Genomic DNA, 23,492 nt, shown 5'->3' with positions numbered 1-23,492 from the left:
AATATGGAAGATGGTTCAGTCAGGTCTTTAAGCAATGTTAGCCTGTACCCGCTTCTCCCTGACCCTGCTGGGCTGATAGAAGGCTTCCATACTGTGCTGAGTGCATATGATCAATGTGCCCAGGGTACATTTTGGAGGTCAACATGTCCAGAGTAGTCTGAGATGGTCAGTGCACCCAGGGTGGTTGATGGAATATAACATAGTGGATCTAGAGTGGTCAGTGTATTTGGCCCATTACTGTGAAGAGAGTGGCTGATCTGTCTTGACTAATCTGGATATAGCCCATTCCTTTTTGTATCCCTGATTCCTCCTCAGCAGGGAATCATTTTCTCAGGGTGCATGGACTTAGAATGGGGAGCGCAAGATGGCAACGCCTGATGGGATATGAGACCTAATCTCTCCATGGGAGGTCTTCTTGCCTTGTTAAAGGGACTGGCGCTAGGATCCTGACTAGGAGAAAAGCTGGTCACAGGAGAAACTCAACGCTGCTCAGGCCCTAGTCACCTCCAAGTGGCAAGGCTCTCCACCCTGACTCCTGCAAGTCCTGCCCAAGGCCAAAGATGCCTTGACTGCAGGCCCTTTACTTGTGGTCCTTCTGGGTCTTTGGGTAGTAAGAGTCAGAATGAGGAAGAACAGCTGAATAATCATAAGGGAGCACTGGAGGTGAAGTCTTCATTCTACTACTTACTGAGTAGGTGGTCTTGAGCAAATTATTTAATTTCTCTAAGCCTGAGGTTCATCATCTATAACTGGTATACAATGCTTGGCCCATTGCCTGTCACCGCAGAGTAAACCTTCAGTAAACTGTAAATGTTATCTTCTGTAACATAGGCATATATGTACACACCTATACATATATAATTTTATTTACACACACATATATAAAATGCATATACAACATAACTAGTTTAGGAAGGTTCCCTCAAGTATGGGTATGGTTTTCATTTAATTATTGGTTGCTTACATATTCAGTGGCTGAAACGGGGAAAATATATGGGGAAAATATGGGGAAAATCATACCCAGCTGAACTCTGGGAGAAAAAACTCAAGTGATTTATTTAAGCAGGTGGTGTTCTCTGATAAAGCAAAATTCTATATAACTATGCATTTCTTTTGGTCATCAAAATTAGAAAATCGTCCCATTCATAGTGCCTTACCCTTACATATCCTACCCCCTCACTTCATAGATATCTAGACTAAGACCCTCATTCCTACCTCCTGAGTGCCTCTGATCCAGCAGTCCCACACCAGCTTAAAATGATATGCTGTTTGGCCCGTGCAATGCTTTCTAACGTTTAAATTGCCAACATTTAAAAATAAGATTTCAAGGGAATATATGGCTGATTCATTTTGCTGTGCAGTAGGAGCTAACACGACATTGTAAGGCAACTCTACTCCAATAAAAATTAATTTAAAAAAAAGGTTTCACATAGTGGCTCCCCTTTCAGCAAAAGCAGTGTCCCCCACACCACCTCCCCTCACTCTCGTTTCACTCATTTTTGTTCCTGACTTCTCCCTTGGAGGCATTTAACTCTCCTCTGGAGGCATTCGTTATAATCCAACCATTCCTTTTTGGTGAACCCTACATCTTAGTTCAGACCTGTAGTACAATTACAATCTTATCATGCAAATCGGATAAGTCACTTCCCAGCAGAGTCTGTACTGTCTATTGCAAATTTTAAGACCAGGTCAATACAACTTGATCTTACCTTTATCTCCCCAGTCCTGGCCTCCACCCGGCTTACATGCTTATACTTCGATACACATCCCATCCGCTTGGCCTGCGTTCCCTCTTTCCTGCAACACTCAGCTCAAATATTAACTCTCCCTTGGTCTCTACTTAGCCAGCCAAGAGTCACTCCACCTATATTCTGTCAAGTGTAACCCAGTGATTAACGCCAACAGTTACGTGTAGTTATTGAATCGTGTCCATCCCCTCCAGGAGACTGTAAGGAAGTCAAAGACAAAAACTGGGTCTTATTCATCTTTGCAGCCCCACAGCCTAATAGTGTTGATAAGAGAAAGTTGTAACTGGATGACATATTCATCTTGGACCCATTTCTATCAGTCAGCTTGGGATGAATTATGCTGTGGTACCAAACTCCACCCAAATCTTAGTGGCTTATAAAAGTAAAGGTTTTTCATACACACTACTCGTCCATCACAGATTGGCTGCATCCCTGCTCCAAGTCTCTACCTCAGGATTCAGGTAAAAGAAAAGCCCCATGAGGCTGCCAGTCTCGTTACAGAGATGGGTGCTCATGCTCTGGCTCCTAAGTCTTCTGCCCAGAAGCGGCACCTTCATTTCTGTTCACAGTCCAGTGGCTAAAGCACATCGCATACCCAAGCATGAAGCCAATGGGGCAGAGATGTAAAATCCTCCTGAAAGGTGAATGGTTTGAACTTTAAAACAATCTCCCACATTGCCATCATGTCCAGTTCACCTTTCAGGGCCATGGAGGCCTGGAGAACGCGCTCCCCAGGCTCTTGTGTTAGCTGGCTTCTGACCGGCTGCAGCTAACGGAAGGCCCCTTTAGGAGACGGGAGAAGATGAGGTTGGGAGAAGCCAGGGCGTTTGCCCCTCTCCCTGCCACCGGGAGCTTCTCCTGCAGAGGCTGTATTTCCTCCATGCCTCGAGCTCCCACCAGACAGGCCTGGGGGTTCTGCTTCTGCTGAGTAAGCCGGGACTCTAGGACCTTAGAGTCACGTATTCCACGTATTCTGATCCAGTCTCCTAATCTGTAGGATGTGATCTGTGTAGGATGTGATGATGGGATCTGCTCACATCATCCAGCTGTTTTAAGAATAAACTAAAGAAGGTCCATGGGGCTTCCCTGGTGGCGCAGTGGTTGAGAGTCCGCCTGCCGATGCAGGGGACACGGGTTCGTGCCCTGGTCCAGGAAGATCCCACGTGCCACGGAGCGGCTAGGCCCGTAAGCCATGGCCGCTAAGCCTGCGCGTCCAGAGCCTGTTCTCCACAATGGGAGAGGCCACAACAGTGAGAGGCCCGTGTACGGCAAAAAAAAAAAAAAAAAGAAGGTCCATGAAAATATGTTAATAAAGTGCTGGAAAATAAGGAGCTTGAGGGTAAACAAAGTAAGGCAACATGATGAACAGACAAGAAAATGAGACTGGGGGTCATAACTCTTGGTTTCAGGGTCTCACTCTGCCACCAACTGTCACCTTATCCAGCGAACACCATGTTCCTTGTTTTCTCCATCTACAAATTGTAGAAAACACTGTTGACGAGGGGGTGGCTGCACAGTGGCATAAATGAGAATCTCTGTGAAGATGTGTATTTTCCCAAGTGTAAAAAGCTACAGAAATGTTAAAGGAACTCACTAGTTATAAGCGGAAAAAAAAACCTTTATTTCTATCAAATTAAAAAGTATGAATCAATCTTCAAGCAAGATAAAATCAATAACACAATTAACAGTTAAGAGAGCATGTACAGATTAGACTACAGGTTTAGAATCTTTGAATTAAGCACATACACCGAAATCAAGAGGGCCGACGACTTTCACACTGAGGAAAAGCACTGACTCATCGTAAACACATGACTTCTGGGAAAATGGAGCTGACATCTCACAGGACAGTAAACCAGAGACGAGTTGTCATTAGGTTAGAGAACTGATTTAAGCTCGAGAGGGATCATAGTGAAATGTCTCTGTAACTCAACAATTTCCCGAGATCTATGCATCTCAAAAACAAGAACATATAAAAATCAGTAGTATAAATTCTCATAAAACTAGAAAAGCCCTCTAAGCCCCGACACCCTGTAGCTTACATAAAGACTGAGTTTTTGTTTTTCTTCCCTTTATTCTTCTCTAAATTAAACACAAAACATTGTTTTTATTTAACACATTTCTGACTTTATATCCAAAGCTTTAAATGAAGAAGAGAAAGGTTTTATGAAACGAAGTTAGACACACATCAACCCCAGGGAGAATCTTTAAGGTGCGCTGCTCTTTGACATGTGTTTAAACAGGAAATCTTTTATTTCAAGAATTAACACTGTGCTTTCTGGAATAGCCTAATTATCACCAAAGAAGGAATGAATATTCTCTCTCTCTCTCTCTCTCTCTCTCTCTCTCTCACACACACACACACACACACACACACACACACACACACACACACACACACACACACACACACCCCAATTTAGGGAATTCCCTGAAGCATACAGATAATGGCATTTATTTTGGCAAGAACTGTGCAATTTGTTAAAAGATAAGGTACGGCATTTCTCAACACTTGTAATTACATCTCAACAGATGCAGGAAGCAGATTTTTCCTCATAGTTGAAATACAGCTTCATGGTTCCCCGACACCTGGGTCTTGCACACTTTTCATCTGGAAACCAGACTGGGTCAGTTATTTATGGAAAGGGATGATAACTTATGACCAGACCACATTCCCTTATTAAAAGAAGTCTCTGCTACTGGGTTCTTCTTTTGAAACACCAAATAGACAAGGAGTACTGAGAATGGAGGAGAATAGAGAGAAAGCAATTCATACTACGAATACACCTCTGTCTTATTTACCAGAATTGCCTTTCTGGTAAAACTACTGCAGTGAGAAAAGGTATCGTCTATGAAATGAAAAGACATGAAATTCATCAGGTAGATACGAATGCCTCCCGAGATCCTGCAACCCAGCAGAGTACAGATGAGACACATGCCCTCTGCATATACAGTGTACAACTACCACCAGGACCCACCCAGTGCCCACTTCCTGTCTCAGCACCAGAGCCAAAAGCAAGGATTCCAGGTGGGAGCAAATATATTGTTTCACCTATTCATGAGAATAGGGAGCTCAAACTCCAGAAACGGACAAAAAAGGCCTTTTTGAGTTTCCTGATTAATCCCTATAGGTAAAGGAAAAGGTTAAGGAGACAGGATTATTTCAGTTTTTAAATCCAAGGAGGCAAGATCACTGAGATAATACTATCTATTACATAGGGTCATTGTGGAGGATTTAATTACACAATGGCTGCAGTACACTTAGCACCGAGGACCAATAAACAGTAACTACCAAGAATATGCTGATACCTTCATATATTTGGAAATCTGCTGACTTTATGATTTGGGCAAAGACACTCCCCACCCCCAGCAGATGGTAAGACCTCTTTAAACAAAGAGCCAAAGTCAGATATTGAACCCAGGTCCCAGTGAACTAAATTTTACAAAAACCCTATTTATGGGTTTATATAGGCATCTTTCTATCTAAATTTATCCTGTCAACAACCTAGTAACGGCAGAAAAGGCCACAGCATCACCTCTCTCCCAAGAATCCTCTGTCACCTATGCCTATTCTTACCTTTTCCCCTTCCCTACCGAAGAGAGGGGCACAGCCTGGGTGAAGCTGGGCTGCTGGAGGATGCCAGAAGTGACCCTGTGGGAGGAAGGGGAGACAGGAAGCCAATATCCCATTTCTGCCAGAACCGTGCATGATAAGCACTGCCACCACATCAGAGGGTGGACAAAGGTGTGGATGTGGCATTCAGGATCATGTTCGTGTGTAATGTCATACAGGGAAGATAGTATGAAAGTCAAGGATGACCCTATATTAGGGGCTCAGTCACCATCTGTTCATCTGCTAGCCCTTTAGGGAAGATCAGTTACTACTAGGGCCTTGTCTCGGGGTGGGAGTGAGGGAGGGATTTGTTCTGATGTCAGGGAAGCAAAGGGAGTAGTGTCTGGTGAATTCGCAGGAGTCCAGGCCTGTGTGTGAGCACCACGGCTGGGGTGGCTCAGGCATAAAGGTCCCTTCAGGGGCACAATGCCATGGACACTGAAAGGGTAGGGGAAGACCTTGAGCTTGCCTCTGCCACAGATTAGCCTGGACCCAGGTCTACTTTGACAGCCTTTCACTTTATTTACAAATGAGTAGTTATGGAGGATCAAGGGCTCAGACTCTCCTCTAGCAGCTTCCTTTGCTTAAGCAAAAGTCAAAAAACAAACAACAAAAAAAGGGAACAGTCCCATACAGAGCTGAATGTCACCATAGTGAACTCTGCTATTTTTGACATGAGGCCACTTGGAAATATAAGCAAAACCAAGCAGCTCAGTGCCCTGCCTTGCTTGGGACAGGACGCAGGTAGTTAACATCCAGGAGCAGAGTCAGGAAAACCTGGCTTTGAGTCCTGACTACACTGTGCGCAGGCAGCAGGAGCCAGGGCAAGATGCTTTACTTTTCTGACCCTCGCCTTCTTTGTTTATAAACATGGAATCGTGCCTATCTCAAAGGATGCTGGAAAGAGTAAATGAGATGTTTGTAAAGGTCCTAAAACTGTACATAGCACTCAGTAGGCCTTCGATAAATGGTACCTATTATATGCTTGCTTTAGTGTTAGAGTGTATTAAACACGGCAATATTTTCAAGTTCCAAGTAAGCGGGAAGCCGGTCAGGATAGTGGAAAGCAAACTGAACGCAGAGCTGGCTAGAGTCACAGAAGGTGGGGCCGCGTAGGAATCTTAGAAACCAGCCAAACTACTCTTTTTGCCTAACTGTAATGGAACCTCATGTGTGGCAGTAGAAGGAAAACTAAAGAACGATATCCCTTTAATTTGACCTTTGTCAAAATATTTTCAAGAAGATTTTATTTTTTTTACAAAATCACCGAAGGAAAAACTAGACTTTGTTGAAGAAAACCAGAAACAGATTTTTTAGGCCACTGAACATGAAACAAGTATCATCTTTCAAAGCCCACAGAAACAGTGTTTGGCTTTTATTGGCCTCACCTAGCAAAGGTGATTGCCCTCAACTGCAGGGCAACCTCAGAAACAGCACAGCGTTGAGACACACTGAGTGGTTCTGACACTGGCACTAAGCATCTATTTTGCTGGAAGGGAGAAGGGAGGGAAGGATGGAGGAGCAGAGTATATGGAATCAGGGGTCACCTAGGCCGTTTCCCATGCCTCTTTGAAAAACTCCAAAGCCAGTGGTTACACTGGAACATCTGCTAAACATTGAAAGAAGTGAAGAAAGAGGTCTGAAGATTTTTCTGCTTCCAAAAAAGCACACACTTTCCTCTTCTGAATGATCCATATAATAACCTTAACTTTCTACTTTTCCCACTTTGTGGAAATTGTCTCTATGGCAGAAGCAATTTTCCTCATAGCAGACTTGTTTTTCTTTGCCCGATTCCCCAGGAAACCTGAGCTGTATCTGCATGTCTGATTTTCACCCTGTCCCTATCAACTGGCATTCAAACACAAGTCTTCTAAAAAGTCACTGTCATGCACTGATGTTTCAAATACCTGAACTGGGCATTTTAAATGCATAAACCTAAAAAGTAAATAATCGTCTTTCACTTTGATTCAGAGGATAAGGAGGAAACTGGTCTGTGTTTCCACTAAGGTAGCCAAAGAACATTCACATGAAGGGACAAAGGGAGAGAGATTGGCAAGAGTGGGGGGCAGTATTTGTAAGGAAGATGTACGGCTACCATACAGAATCCACTGGTCAGTGAATTGACTGTGGATTCACTGCGGCATCTTCGGAAGATAAATAATGTGTTTCAACACCACCTATGCTGAAATAGGCTTCTTTTGTTTTCTCACCAGTATGAAGAGTTAGACAAAAGTCACTCCCAGGAATAGTAAAGGACCCTCCCTGGGGACAGTCACGATGCATGAAGAGGAATATCTATTTTTAAGGCAACAGGAATAAATTTCATTGTCCTTCCCAGAGGAGAGCAAGAATTATAAAAGATGGCCACCAAGTCTGGAAACCAGGCAAATCCTTAAATAAATGGTTTACTGATACTACATTTCAGTGAATGACAAAATGGTATGATCTATATCTCTAGACTTAATGGCCACCCTATAGAAAGCATCTTTGGAATAGAATAAAAAATTACGATTTTTGTCAAATCCCATAATCGTAAACCTGTCATCATCAGTCTAGGCATGGCTAGTGCAATGTTTTCCTCAACGCCACAGGCTCCATTCCCTTCACCAACTATTTATAATATGCTTGGGTCACTCACAGGAGAAAAACACTGTCAGCATCAATATTTAGCAGCATTTTCAAAATACATTTTTTTTGTCTTGACTAAAAAGCTAAACTATTCATTTAGTCCAGTAATTCCATATGGTCTTATTTACTTCCATACATAAGATATGATATGATCTTTTAACATTTATGGAGGTGAATATTTGCCAGTTTTTCAGGGTTCCCTAAAGACTCTGAGGGTTTTATTTTGCCACAATAAAAGAAAGGAGCAGTGTCAACCCATGAGAGTCAGACCAGCAGTTTAAATAGACCCTCCACATAGCTCAGTTCCTAGTGCATAAAGAGATTCAACACAGTCCCCTAGCTCTCAGCTCTTAGAAAGGAATTTGAGAGGGATAAAAGCAGTAACAATCTGTATTACTTAATAGTCTAGGAAGGGAGAAAACAGATGTCTAATAAAAGTAGTAAAAGCCAAATCCTTTCATTCCAGGATGACTGGAAAGGAGAGATTCTATGGAGTATGGATGCAGAGAGAAGGTGTCATTCCTAAGAGAAAAAATGAATTGTGCAGACTGACTCAAGGCCAGAGAAGCAACCACTGAGAGCTTAGCTTCAATCCCACTGTCACCAGGAGGACACATACCAGAGAACCTGGGACAAAGGCAGCTACAGCCCTTGGCATTCTCAGGCCTCCTGGTGCTATGGTTCAACAGCCTTTGGGGGCTGGGGAGAACCAGGGACCACCACCATCACGTGTGAAAAGGCCGCTATGGCAACAACATGGCTGTCGAAAATCAGCTAGAGCTTGGGTTATACACCACTGGAAATCCAGCCTGTACTTGCTTGCTTTCTTGTGAAGGACTTGAGACATGTGCAGGGACATCTTAAACATGTGCAGGTAGCCCCTCTTTTAGAAAGGCAGAAAAGAGCCTCTTCATTAACTCTTTCTATTCATTAGTTTTCATAGCAGTTCACCATTTAAACTAGAAAAGATGCTGCAAGCTATCTCAGCTAGCTGCTAATTGGGACATGGCACCAACACTACACATACAATTGAATGGATGACCATATCTTCCTGGTTCTTCCACTGGAGGGCTCAGTAGGCTTCTTTGGACTGAATAGGTGCGATCTTGTTCGAGAAAAGTGTGTAAACATAGGGCCAGATTTTGTTAGTCTCCGTTCCAGAAAATTGGTGGAGTACTCCTCGGCTCCTGAAAAACAAAGTCCAACATACAAAGCATTTTAGGTTTCCTTTTGACATGATGTTAGAGCAGAAGATCCTGGGCATAATGTAAGCACAATCTCATTGTCTATATCACACATCACTGAGCGCCAAAACAGCCCCTACGAATGTATCAACACCCCTAGTAATTCTGGCAAGCTGACCATCGTGCCACCTTTTCTTCTCCCCTTTAAAAACATATTAAAGGGGGGCTTCCCTGGTGGCGCAGTGGTTGAGAGTCTGCCTGCTGATGCAGGGGACACGGGTTCGTGCCCCGGTCCGGGAAGATCCCACATGCTGCGGAGTGGCTGGGCCCGTGAGCCATGGCCGCTGAGCCTGTGCGTCCGGAGCCTGTGCTCTGCAACGGGAGAGGCCACAACAGTGAGAGGCCCGTGTACCGCAAAAAAAAAAAAAAAAAAAAAAAAAAAAAACCATATTAAAGGGGACTTCCCTGGTGGTCCAGTGGTTAAGACTTCGCCTTCCAATGCAGGGGGGTGCAGGTTTGATCCCTGGTCGGGGAGCTAAGATCCCACATGCTTCGGGGCACAAAAACCAAAACGTAAAACAGAAGCAATATTGTAACAAAGTCAATAAAGACTTTAAAAATGGTCCACATCAAAAAACAAAAAAAACCTTAAAAAAATAAATAAAAACATATCCAAGAATAACATTATAGGGACAACCCCAAATCTGCCTCAATATATCCATTAAAAAGCAAATCACTGACAATCCTTGCTACTCTAAAACCTTTATTACTTACAACAATAGATCATGAAATACAAGAGGTGTCCTAATAATATGATCAGCAACGTCATATCTACAGGGTTGCTAACTTATTCGGGGGGTGCAAGGTCAGAAACTGATTATAGCAGAGGCTGTACACTGCTGTCCCGAATGCAGTCCACTTATAGGGTTTGTTTGGCTTCCATGCGGTTAAAATTTTTTTAACTTGTTGCCAATATAAAAACTGGGGTGAGACGGTGCACCACTGATGTCACCGCCGCTGACTGCTTTCAGGTAGGCAGGAGTGGAAGGCCCGCGAGTTGGTCATAATGGCAGGCGAAGAAATTAATGAAGACTATCCTGTAGAAAGTCATGGTATTTATCAACGTTTGAGAATTCCACTGGTGCTGTGGATGAGACGCTGAAGACCGTGACGTCTGTGTCTAGAAATGAGTTGCGTTGTTGCAGAAGTTGGACCCATTTGAACGAGCGAAAAGTGGATTTAGTTTCTACTTACACATTACATTCAGTATTTTGGGTTTATTTGGCAACTCAGGGAATCAATCCTAAGGAACATCCAGTAAAGCAAGAATTAGAAAGAATCGGAGTATACATGAACAGAGTCAAGGACATAACAGATGAGAAAGACGCTGGCAAGCTGGATGGGGGGTGGCTTCAAGATTTGTAAAAAACGCGCTCTGGGAACCAAAACCTAAAAAATGCATCAAAGTTGCCAATAAAGGAAAAAGTAAAAATTAACCTTTTGGATTTGATGTACACATGTTCATAAAGTACGTAATTTTTATTGTTTTCCACAAAATAGATGATGATTATGTGGCAATGTAGGGTTTAAATGTATTCCTTATTGAATTCATATATAAAATTTGCATTTTAAATCTGTAATGCTAAATACTTTTTTACCCCGAAAGATTAAGTTATCTTTAGAGATTTTCCTATAGAACACTATGAGGTTTTTAACGTTGTGGTATATTTTATATTTATAGTTTACCATCTCTTGACAAGACTCATTTCTTTATACAGGTCAATCTTTCAAGTGCCTTTTTATAAGCAACTATGAAATTTAAGTTAAATGTTCTCTGTAAATATTTGTTTCTGATGAATAATGATTTTATGAAGTATGCTGAAGTTATAAATATGTCCGTTTTCACTATATAAAATTAAGAAAGCATGAAATGAGTTAAATGTCCTTTTTCTCTGTGTAGTTATTTCATTATGCTTTCATGGTTTTGGGAATCACTGCTTTTTGTGATATTTGAAGTATGAAATTAGGACTTTAAAGTTAGTCTTTAATTCTTGGCACTTTGCCAGTACGCCCCATTTAAAGTAAAATATATTCGCATTTATTTTAGATGGGAAATGAGGTTGTATAATGATGGCTGAATTTTGCATAATGGCTATACCCTATCAATAAAGCTGTAAATGTTGTGTAAAAAAATAAAAAAATAAAATAAAATAATAAAAATTGGGATTTTCTTCCACAGAGAGAGCCTGATTTCTGCTCTTCTTGAAAATCAGGGATCACTGGTCACACTGAGCCTGAGTGTCCCTGGGGTGATAACTGGCTGGAGAAACAGAGGAAGCTGTCCAGTTCAACTGTCACTCAACAGCCCAGCTTGACAAGGCCCCCACCAGGTTTGACACTCATTTCCAGTAAGTGCCTGGCCTCTGGGGCCATGTGAATTTGCAATCTGTAGTTTTAGCTCTTCTTTGTTTAAACACCCTCCAGACATGTGGGGGCCAAAGGTCTCTTCTAATCTTCTATCCAAGTCAGATATTTACATATGGGAGTATCAAAATGTAAGTCATTATTTCAGTCCCTTAAGAGAAAAATGAAAAGTCTAGATGCAGTTTTACAGTCAAGCAGACAGAGATGATCAGGTTTTGGTCCTTATAAGAGTCTCAGCATAAAAGTACCAGGCATTCTCTCCCACGTACAATGCCAGCATTTCATCTGACTTTCGTCTGACAGGTACTGGGCCTTTTGGGTTTATCAAGCTTAAAGAAATACTACCCCACTGCAGCCCAATGTCCTTCCCATGAGGAGCCACACCTTGCTGGCTGGCCACCTGCCATGGAAACACTGAAGCACACTCACTTGTATAATTCAATGACTGGTTTTGCCACATCCTTGTACTGTCTTAGTCTGGCAGCAACTGCTTCAGGTTTGTCATCCTCCTGCTGTACCAATGGTTCACCAGTGATGTCATCGATCCCCTACAAATACCAGAGAAACCAGTTAGTATGGCCAACGGTTGGGCTATTCCACAGGTGAAATAAAACTTTCCTGGGCAAAACCATATATTCACCTTTGATTCCTACCCCGTGATGATTTAGGCCTGGGGTACAATAGTAATGGTGAAGGTAGTTGAAAAAGAAATAGCGTTCACAACAATATGTTAAGCTGTTTTCATAAGAGCTGACGTTAAATCTTTATTAACTTCTCAGGTCTTTCCAAACATGTTCCAGTAGTTCTGATAAATGATACCTTCAACTCACAGTTCAAAATTCCATGCTGTCTCCCCCAACACCAAACAGCCATTAGACAATGTCAGTCTAGCCCTCTAAATATTCCTAAAACTAGCTGCCTTTCCAAAGCTTGAGTTCATAATACGGAAAATAAATATCTCAAAGAACCAAACAGTTTACTTAGGGAAAACACTTCATTGAGGAGGAGGTATTTCAGTCCTGTCTCTGCTAGCTTTCAAATTCTGTCACGTAGCTCTTCTGAGATTAAACTTACTCAGGTTATTTTACTAAATTAAATAATGGCGTCTGAAGGGAGAATAGGCATGAGTCATTATACCCATGAAAATCAGGAACAAACATTCTGAGAACTGAAAAACTGCAATTTTAGAAAATTTGATTTTCAATATATTTTAACTCCAGGAGTCATACCACCTACTTACAAATAGCAAAATGGACACATGAGAATTGCCTACCAGGGGAGAGAGTAACAAGAAATAAATCTGTCAAAAGGTAGGCTAGAGCTGAAGCGTGGCCCGGGGAAGGATGGAGGCGGCAGAGACTAAGGCGGAGGCTACTGCCCGAGAGGCCCTGGCCAAGGTGGCAGACATCCTGAAGCCTATAGGTCTTCAGGAGGAGGCAGAACTGCCCGTGCAGATCCTGGGTGAGTTTGTGATGGACTCCCGGAAGAAAGACAAGCTCCTCTGCAGCCAGCTTCAAGTAGCAGACTTCCCGTAGACTTTCTCGGTTCAGGAAGGCACTGCCCAGGACCTGAACCCCTTGGCTTCTGAAGACACGAGCCGGCAGAAGGCAACTGAAGTCAAAGAGCAATGGAAAGAGCTGAAGGCCACCTACCAAGAGCACGTGGAGGCCATCACAAGTTCCCTGACCCAGGCACTGCCCAAGGTGGAGGAGGCCCAAAGGAAGCAGGCCAAGCTCCGGGAGGCCCTTGAACAACTCCAGGCCAAGAAGCAAATGGCCATGGAAAAACTCAGAAGAGTCCAGAAGCAGTGGCAGCTACAACAGGAGAAGCGTCTGCAGCATCTGGCAGTGGTGTCTTCAGAGGTGAGGGAGCGTCAGACAGGAACTCAGCAGGAGCTTGAACGGCTATATCAGGAACTTGGAACCCTGAAGCAGCAGGCAGGGCAGGAGCAGTACAAGCTGCAGAGGCACCAGACCTTCCTCCACCTGCTACACACCCTTCAGGGTAAGCTGCTATTCCATGAGGCTGAGGCAGAGATGCCACAAGAGTTGGATCTTCCCAAGGATAAGCCCGAGCAGCTGACCCAGCCCCAGGAGCAGAACATTCGGGACACCATGGGGAGAGGTGAATGTGTGTCCTCCAAGGCCAACAACCCACAGCCTGCTGGAGAGACAGGCTTACCATGGCTTCCTGGGAGACAGCAACATGGGGAAGGATCCTAGAGCAGGAGAAAAACTAAAACTGGGATTTCATGTGCCTGAAGGAGTCATTTATTTTAATCATGAAGACACCTGGAAACTACAGGAAACTCATCTCCTTTTGTTGTAATACTGATTGCTATCAACAGTAGTCTATTTTTCACCTGAGTATCCTGTTTATTTGTAAAGAAGCTAAATGACAGCCTGGTTCATTGTTAAATTTTGTATTAGGAGCAGAGTTTTCACTTAGGACTGTCTTAGAATTCAAAAGATACTTGCTTCCTGGATGTTTGTCTTAGTTTGACAATATTAAAGTTTTGTGATGAACAGTAAAAAAAAAGGTAGGCTAAAGCAGAATCGAAAGGCTCAGGCAACTCAACGGGATAGTCTGAAACCGGCTGTAAGTTTGAATTGCACTAAAATTTTATTATAGCTCAGGGCCTTAGGTACCTAACTTACACTTAGGATTTACTGGTGAGCCACAATTATCACATGGGTATTCCAGGGCTGTTTTCCTAACAAAACATGAGACATGGGCATGGGAGAAAGCTGTACATCACCTATAGTTCCCTCTCTTTTATTTTACTTACTGCTGCAAAGTTCAGAAGCCATTTCTAGGGCTTCAGAGTATCAGGAGATAACAACAACTGCCTCCAGAAAGAGCAGAATAGGACATCAGCATCTCTCCTGGGGCAGCTTGGCCACAACAGCTGGTTGACTTAGGCCAGAGCAGCACTTTTACTGCTATCTTTGGAAATAGCACTGTAATTGCAGGTGTTCTCTTAGGGATACCCAGTCTTTGGAAAGCAACTCAGTGTTCAAGCTTCTCAAATTTTGGGAGAGTCTGCATCAGCAGGTCTAGGCAGAGCCAAAATATGAAGCTTTTGTGTTAGACTCCAATGCATGTTCAGAACCCTATTTTCCTCCCTATACATTTTTTTTCCCCATACTAGCTTTTGGGGATGGAATGGAGGAAGGGTTCTAATAAAGGACTTCCAGAACTACTTACATTTTAAAAAGAAAACTTGAAAAGGAGACCAGTGCTTAGCCCAAATGAAAAAGACTCATCAGGACTTAATGAAGACTTACAGAGCTAGGAAGGCGTCCTTAACCCCTTGAAGTAGTTTTCTATAATTATTACTGACTCTATCTATATCCAAGTCTAGCCTATTCCATAAACATGAACCCAATAAGACACAATAGCCACCCCTTCCACATTTGGATAAGAACAAGTAATAGTATCTACCACCAAATAACTGAAGAATTATCAGATTGAACTAATTCATGTCTTTAACAGAAAGAACAGTTACTCTTTAAATGAATTTGTCAAAAGTTTCTTTAAACATATACCTTTACATGTATTTAATCTTACGCAGATGCATAGATGTTATATTTTGAACTTCTTCTTAAGGGCAATCTTTCACGCCTTTAGTCCTGCCTAGTCTCTCCTCCGCACTCCCACCACTCACATGACCCCACTCACTCTAACCCTGTTCCTTATTCTGTCCCAGCCTCAACTATTGGCCAGCCTAGGATAGTTCCTTTATATCTTTATCACTACTCCTATGAAGCTAGAGAGCGCTTACAGACACGTAAACAGATATACATAAAGAACGGTGGTCATAGGGAATTCCCTGGCAGTCCAGTGGTTAGGACTCTGTGCTTTCACTGCTGAGGGGTGGATTCAATCTCTGTTTGGGGAACTAAGATCCCACAAGCCGTGCAGCGCAAGCCAAAAAAAAAAAAAAAAAAAAGAAGAAGAAGAAGAAGGGAGGTCACGGTTTTAGAAAAATGTAATCATTCTGCTATTTGCTTTTCTCATTCAACAATACCCAGGAGAAATATTTCTCCGGGCCAAAGAATGTACTACTATGTCTCTTTTTTTTTTAACCTATACATGATTTTCCAAAATGTGGCTATTCTCAAATTTATTTAATCATCCACACAGATGAATATTTGTTCTGTTTTCAAGTTTTGTTTTATTTTTCCCACTACAAACAACATGGAAATAAGCCTCATCCTGTACATGACCTGACCTGAAAGTGCTTACATTTCCATAGACTGTACTCCCAGAAGTGGGTTGAGTGAAATATGTATTTAGAAGTTTTAATGTAGGTTGCTCAGTTGCTCTTCTAAAAGACTATTAATATTTCATATACCTAATACAGATAAGAGTATCATTTTCCCAGATCCCAACCAGCAATAAATGTTGTAAACGTTAATTTACATCCCTTCACTACTAGTTAATGAGAATTTTAAAATATTTGCTGGCTATATATATTGCTCTTTTTGGAACAGCCTATTCATATCGTTCCCCTTTTTACCTTTCTTGTCAATATGCGAAAGTATTTTGTATATTCTTACATGTACATGAGGCGGGTTGAAGTCCAGGTTATATACCCTCCCACTAGGAGGGTGAATCCAGCGTCGGCTGAGACGGTCTTTGAGCGTCTCAAATGGAATGTTCAAAGTGATCACTAGGTCCAGGTCACATATTTTGTCCAAGGCTTCGGCCTGAACTAATGTTCTAGGAAAACCTAAATGCCAAAACAAAACATCAAATGTGAGACTTCCCAATTCAGTTAGTTGTTGAAATATTTTCAGAGACAGAATAATCAAATCTGCACGTACACTACCCAGAAAGGAGATTTAATCAGGAATTTATATCTACTTCTATAAATTTAATACTGGAAGAAAATATGCTACTTTACAACCTAGCTTTAGCATTTGGAATATGAAAGGCTAAGGAGTCACATGATAAAAGCAGTAAGTGCTGAACATCACTACGCTAGTCCCAACTCTAGTCTCAGCTCTGCTCTTAACTACCTGTGTGACCTTGGGCAAGTTATAACACCTCCATTTCTTCTTCTGTTAAAGAATCAAAGGGGCAAATTTTATTTGTGTCCTTTTAGTTCTAACAGCTTATGAGCATATTATTCTTAGGATACCTCTATATATACACACAAATATTTTTTAAGTCTAAATCAATTAAAGTAGGATCCTTCACTCAGACCTTCATTTGAGCCTGCACCTTAGTAACAAGGTGGGCAAAATTCCAATCTCAAAAAGAACTGGTGCTTTTGAAACTATCTGGACACTGCAAAACTTATAAATTCACCCTACTTTTCTAAATGTCGGAAAATAAACTGCAGTTGAAATTTGAACTCATGGGCATCACTTCCTTTTTTGCAGTTAGTTGACCCCAAATTTTTTATATATATATATATATATATATATATATATATATATATATATATATATTCCCCCCCCACACCAGGGATTGACCTGCTTTAAATGTAACCCCAGGTTTGGCTGGGATGGTACACAGTAGTATCTTGTTCCTAAATAGTTTGTCAAGTTGGTCTGTTTTGTTAAAAACCTTACTGTATCCAATTATCACTTTTTAAAAAAATGTCCTTTAAATCTTAGATAAAAGAGCTGGGTGGATGGACAGCAGGAAAGAAAGTATAATAGGAGGTGCAATCTTCAGAAGACAAACTTAAATCACTTAACAATCAAAGAACTCCTTTTCCTATTACAGGAAGTCAGTCATTCAAACATGAATGTGCTGCACTCTGTTAAAATCTCCAAGTCGTTTGAATGCCAAGGTGATTTCAGAGTGTTTGTTGCATTCAATGTGACAAAACCCACCCAACACTGTCTCTACGCCCCCGCTCCAGGTACCAACCTCTGCTCCCTTCAATGCCTTCCTTATTGCCTGTGAGGCCAGGCCCTTTTCTCCAAAGCCCATTCCTCCCAGGGTCCTCATCCATCGTCTTCTGCACACAGAAATAGGCCCCTCTTCCCCCGCTCTCCATACACCAGGACACTGGATGATATTTCTGATTTTCCTTGGTCTTGCATGTTCCCCAGCTGCAACCCAACTCACCTGTTCCCACAACTTCACCTTTGGGCTACCCATGACACCACTTTCCTTATCTACACTTCCATAATTTATTCTTCTTTTGTTCAGTATCACATGACATGATGCCCAAGGTTGACTTTGGCCACATCGACTTACTTTCAATACTGCTCTCTTCACTAGCTCCTTTCTATCTTTGTAGTGTCAGATACCTCTGCCTCAGGGCCTTTGCATTTGCTGTCCTCTGCCTAAAATGTTCTTCCTGCAGGTCTCTGAATATGACTCCTATCATTTCAGATATATGCATAAATGTAACTTCCTCAGGGAGACTTCTTACACTAGTATACTTAAAATAGTCCCATTCCCCTTCCACTATCTATCTCATTACTGTTTATTTTCTATTATTTATTACTATGAATAATTTCCAAGTATTTATGCTTATTTTCTATCCCTATCTCACTCTGAGAAAAGGGACTTTTTCTGTCTTGATCATTGCTATACCCTTCAGCTTCTAAAAAATTAACACAGATGAGCAACTTAGTATAGGGCCTTGTAGCTATTTCCAAAGTTTATGTCCTGATGAACTTGCTTACGGTACTTTGTATCTAAGTGTCTTTGCAAGTCCCATCTGAAATTATTCATTCCCTATATCTTACTAAACTCAACATCTGGTCTGCAGTCCAATGTAAGCCCTGGTCACAGTAAGTACAGAAATGAGAAAAAACATTTAGGAATTTTATAGCAATTCCACAGAGTAATTTTAACTCTGTTGAATCTAAAATTTGGGCTTGAATTTATTGGGTTTTTTTCTTTTAATTTTTCCAGTAATTTGTATTTGCCAAAAGAGATTGCTCTGCAGTGGATCGGGGAAAAAAATAAAACTGGATTTTCGCTACAGATAATTTGTTCTAGGCTTCCCCTGGAGCTTCTTTTCTAATTTCTCCAGTAAGGGAAATTATCCAATGGCCCAAGTTTCTAACTTTTTTTTTTTTAAACTGGGCCAACCTTTATTATTTTTTTTAAACCCCACATTTGTTTATTTATTTATTTTTGGCTGTGTTGGGTCTTTGGTTCTGTGCAAGGGCTTTCTCTAGTTGTGGCAAGCGGGGGCCACTCTTCATCGCGGTGCGCGGGCCTCTCACTATCGCGGCTTCTCTTGTTGCAGAGCACAGGCTCCAGACGCGCAGGCTCAGTAGTTATGGCTCACGGGCCTAGTTGCTCCATAGCATGTGGGATCTTCCCAGACCAGGGCTCGAACCCGTGTCCCCTGCATTAGCAGGCAGATTCTCAACCACTGCGCCACCAGGGAAGCCCCCAAGTTTCTAAATTTTGATGTTGTTTATTGCAGAATCTCTTAAGAGATTAAGTGGTTATCTCTTTGCAAAGGGATACAAGAACAGAGAGACCCAAACCCAGGGCACATTTCAACTCTATTCTTATGACAAGGAAAGACAGAGTAAGTTCAAACAGAGGTGAGGAGAGGCTTATCTTGCAGAGCACATCTAAGTTCATCGGCTATCATGTGCCCAACCTAAGCTAAACACATGCTTCCACCAGGCAACACCAGAGCTGTTCCAACATTACAGCTAACATCAGAAGAAACTGCTTTCACATCCTCATTTGCTGTCCTCTTGTGATCTCTCTTGCATTCAGGCTGGCTTCATCAGAGAAATAGGTATTTCTAATCTTACAGCCTAGGCTCTTGTGCCAATAGTCACTCAGCTGTATTCCCTCCTTCCTCCCACACTGGCTAAGCATCCCCTTCACATAAAGGCACCCGCATGTTGGGAGATTATGCCTGGAAGTATGTTCAGGGTGCTTCTGCAATGGGAACTGAGATACAGTATCTTCAAAATAGAAAACAATATTGCCTTTAAATAAACTAACTAGATTTTTTTCAAATCTCAACATAATTTCTGTCAGATCAGATTATGACTGCTTGGTATCTGGGGAAGTAAAAGGTCAAATCATACCTGCCTAAGATTAAGTACAATGTAGACACCTCGGCCTTAGCTCTGGAAGGCAGCAACGCCTGGTACACAGTGGGCAAACACTAGGGTAGTTGTCTTCTACTGTTCTTATTTATTTATTTATTTACTTATTTGGCTGTGTCAGGTCTTAGCTGCGGCACGCGGGATCTTCGCTGCAGCGCGCAGCCTTCTCTCTAGTTGTGGCACGCGGGGTCTAGAGTGCATGGGCTCAGTAGTTGCGGCGTGCGGGCTTACTTGCACTGTGGCACGTGGGATCTTAGTTCCCCGACCAGGGATTGAACCCGCGTCCCCTGCATTAGAAGGTGGATTTTTAACCACTGGACCACCAGGGGAGTCCCCTTCTAGTTTTCTATTAAGTGAATATACTTCTTTGATTAGTCTGCCTTATTTGTAAATAATTCCATGAAATTATATGACTCTTGAGCTCTGTAAAGTCTATATGTAACCCTCTATCATGGAATGGCTTGATTACTTTAAAATTGATTCATGAAGCAACTTCTCTTTTGATTATTATGAAGTTCAAAAACAGACTGACTTTTAGAATTGGGGTTTCATAGCATTTGAGTGTACTCTGGAGCCCCATATATATGACAGTTACCAGGTAAATAATAATGTAATGCTATCTGGGTCACCCAGGAACAAGATGTGGACCCACGTGGGTGCTCATGGCTCAATTCTATCTACGGCTGCACAGACTGGGGGACAGGGAAGGGGTCTTAGGAGAGTCCAGATAAAACCACACCAAATTCTTTCCCACCAAATTCCCTTTTGAATACTACACACATCCTCAGCCAGGTGCTTTCTTCTGTCTCCCTCCTCCCAACAGCTCACTGCAGGTCAGGCTGGGGATGCTAGAATAAGCACTTTGGCAGCAGGCCCAGGCACTATGCCAAGTCTGAGTCCACTTCAGCCTACACCATGCTCCAGAGTCTGCCCTAGAAGATGAGCTTCCTCAGGTGGGGACTTAAGACGTGTCTCACTCCCCTTGTTATCTCCTGGTACTGTGCCCGGTACAATCTACATTGAAACACCAATAAAGTGAGGGCAGTAAGCCTTCCACATAAAGGCACTCTCCCACTGATGGCCAGGTCCTGCCTTTCCCTGTATAACCTACACCTCATTGAAGCGTCAAGATGACAACTGGAATTAGAAATATGCCTGCAGCCAAAACAATCCCAAATCAATCTTTGCTCTTTCCTCAAATCCAATTTCAAGGAAAAGCCATCTTCTGAAGCAGCAGCTTCCAAAGAGACCCTCCTCAGAGTACAGAAAGAAAGAAACAGAACCTCTATTGTTTTTTTTTCCTCATTCTTTTTAATCTCCTATTTGGGAGGGCCCATTTTACCAGTTATATATTAATAAAATTGTATGTATTTATATATTTATACATAAATATCCACATACTGAAGATGTAGACAACATTTTTATTGATGAGTATGCACAAAGAATTTTAGCAATCACTCAGCCACAGTCCCTGGGGCCTTCTGTTCCAGCATCACTAGTCACTACCCTGACAAGAAAACATTGTTCTTTATCCTTTGGGTAGAGGTTGAGAGCTGAAAAAAGCCGTAGGAAAGAAGAGGTAGCTCTAAAACAGAATATAACAATTCCTTCCACAAATAAAAACTCAAATATTATTGGTTAACGTTTCCTTGTCAAATGAGGTTCAGAAGCCCATCTGCTCAGTTCCCCTAGAACTGCTTTTGAACTTTGGGGGCCTCTGGAAGAATGGGTGGGAAATGCAACTGTGTACAAAATAAGCTGAATTCACAAGGAACAGATTTCAAAAATATGCTGGGCAGTGCCAACCTACTGGGCTCTCACATTCAGACCCATATTTAATTCCTTTTCTGAGAGTTTCTAAGAGTTTGGGGGGGTCACTGGTGCTCTTTGCTCTCCCACAATTACAGTTCAGCACACAGACTCCGCATTCTGGTCCCACCCAGTCACCAGAGAACTCAACCCAAGCATAGCTTAGAGCTCGGACACAGCATAGCCATGACAGTAATAACCTTCCCACTCTAGTTATCTGTTTGCCCCTTTCATCACCTCATTTTTAGATAATAAAGCTCTTTAAATTTACTTTCCTGATCCAGTTCAATACCTTATCATGGGGCTTCCCTGGTGGCGCAGTGGTTGAGAGTCCGCCTGCCAATGCAGGGGACGCGAGTTCGTGCCCCGGTCCGGGAAGATCCCACATGCCGCGGAGCGGCTGGGCCCGTGAGCCGTGGCCACTGGGCCTGCGCGTCCAGAGCCTGTGCTCCGCAACGGGAGAGGCCACAACAGTGAGAGGCCTGCGTACCGCAAAAAAAAAAAAAAAAACCTTATCATGATGAGCCTTAATTTAGGTTAAAATTCAGAAGACTGGTAGATTCAGCACAAAGATTCAGCCTCAAGCTGCTGGTAGTACAGGTGTGCCTTGTGGCGGCAATGGGACACAACTTGCAAGGAGCTAATCTACACGCAGGCTGCACTAACTGTAACAGAACCCAAACCGAGAAAGATATGGCTCTGCAGTCCTTTCCACCAGTGTGCACCCCATTTCTAGAAACATTCACACAGACAAGGAAACTCTAGAAGCTGGACTAGATGGGTTCCAGGTTCCAATAATAATTCAGCAAACACAGCCTTTATGCTTCACGCGTATTTTTAGTCTACAGTTTACGAAGTACTTATATAAGTTTACTTATTTCATTCTTCACGTCAACCCTAGGAGGTCGGCAGAGCAGGAATTATCACCCTCTGTTGGATAGATGAGTATGTTTGCCTTCAGTGAGGGTCAACAGAGGAACTTGGATTTAACATCGGGTCTCTGGTCTTTCAAGTGCTCTTTCTATTCTACTATGCTGTTGTTCCAGGGGTATAAAGGAGGGGTACTTAAAAGAATCCTAAATGTCACCCCATCTATCTTTCTTCAACCAAAAGAGCAGAGCATCACGGTAACATCCTCATCATCATGGTTACTATTTGTCGAGCATCCTCAATGTGCCAGATATATTACATGCAACAGAAAAACCAAAACTTTGCAGTAGCCGGCAAAGGCTTGTTGTTGTTCCTGATTCTTCTCTCTCCTCCTCTCTCCTCGTCTCCCTGCACATCACTGACATCCTTGCTGTTCTCAAGCAGGCAGGCTCACTCCCGCCTAAGACATTTATAGTTCACGTCCCCTCTGCTTAGAAGGCTCTCACTCCAGATGTCCAGGTATGCCCTCAGCTTCACAAGCCTTGGCTCGAAGCAGGTCTGTTAGTGAGGGCTTCTCTAACCAGCCCACCACTGGCGCCCCATTCACCCTTCATTCTTTTTCTTTTTTTCTCTGCATCACTTTTTGTCTATGACTTATTTTCTGAGTGCTTTTATTCCCACCAGAATGTAAGCGAAATGAGGGCAGAACTTTCAAAGTTATTTGCTGCCATATCCTTAGTGCCTAAAACAGTGCCTGGCATATAGTAGATGCTGAAAAAATATTTGTTGAATGAATTAATAAGTATCTCAAAAGTCACAATTCTGCCAGGTGAGCATCATCCGCATTTTAAAGTTATAAAAGCTGAGGCTCAGAAAAGTTAAGTGACTTGCCCAAGACCACATATTTAATAACCGAGGAACCTAGAACCAAGGAACCAAGTGCTATCTGACTTCAGAATCACACACCATGTACCACACCTGGCTGTCTTCCTGCTGAAACAGAAAACTGCATACTATGAGAAGCAAATTCTCAGACGGGAAGCAGTGCCTGCCTGCTGCTGGCAACCAGAGCGGTCAGCTTACAAAATGACTTGAGAAACCCAAATCCTGGTGGCTTCAGGGGTTCTGCCTGGTCTAGTGCTGCAGGCACAGACGCGCCAGATTC

The 23,492-nt window shown here is 42.5% G+C and overlaps 2 protein-coding genes and 1 pseudogene across 7 annotated transcripts in view; 2 read left to right on the top strand and 1 right to left on the bottom strand.

Moving 5' to 3' along the window:
- Window positions 1-3,907: 3,907 nt before the first annotated feature.
- Window positions 3,908-23,492, bottom strand: part of AK4 (adenylate kinase 4) — a 76,839-nt gene continuing 57,254 nt past the window's right edge. For 4 of the 5 annotated variants that reach the window (XM_079920624.1, XM_079920626.1, XM_079920625.1 and 1 more), the window contains 3 exons: window positions 16,157-16,329; window positions 12,024-12,142; window positions 3,908-9,173 (listed from right to left, as the gene is read on the bottom strand). In XM_079920624.1, the coding sequence (XP_079776750.1) occupies window positions 9,059-9,173; window positions 12,024-12,142; window positions 16,157-16,329 (407 nt within the window). In that variant the 3' untranslated portion in view covers window positions 3,908-9,058. Of the gene's footprint in view, window positions 9,174-11,876; window positions 12,143-16,156; window positions 16,330-23,492 lie in introns of those variants that run through there. The other variant, XM_079920627.1, reaches the window with a different exon arrangement.
- On the top strand, window positions 10,234-10,666 carry LOC307196454 (nuclear nucleic acid-binding protein C1D-like; annotated as a pseudogene). Its single transcript has one exon. The product of its transcript is annotated as a nuclear nucleic acid-binding protein C1D-like (transcript).
- Window positions 12,938-13,816, top strand: LOC307195892 (outer kinetochore KNL1 complex subunit ZWINT-like; the record flags this gene model as incomplete). Its single annotated transcript, XM_079940470.1, is given in 2 exon segments — window positions 12,938-13,126; window positions 13,130-13,816. Coding segments are annotated over 2 exon segments (876 nt in total).

This window comes from Stenella coeruleoalba, assembly GCF_951394435.1.
Source record: "Stenella coeruleoalba genome assembly, chromosome: 1".
Lineage (NCBI taxonomy): Eukaryota > Metazoa > Chordata > Mammalia > Artiodactyla > Delphinidae > Stenella > Stenella coeruleoalba.
This window is presented reverse-complemented; position numbering and strand designations above follow the sequence as displayed.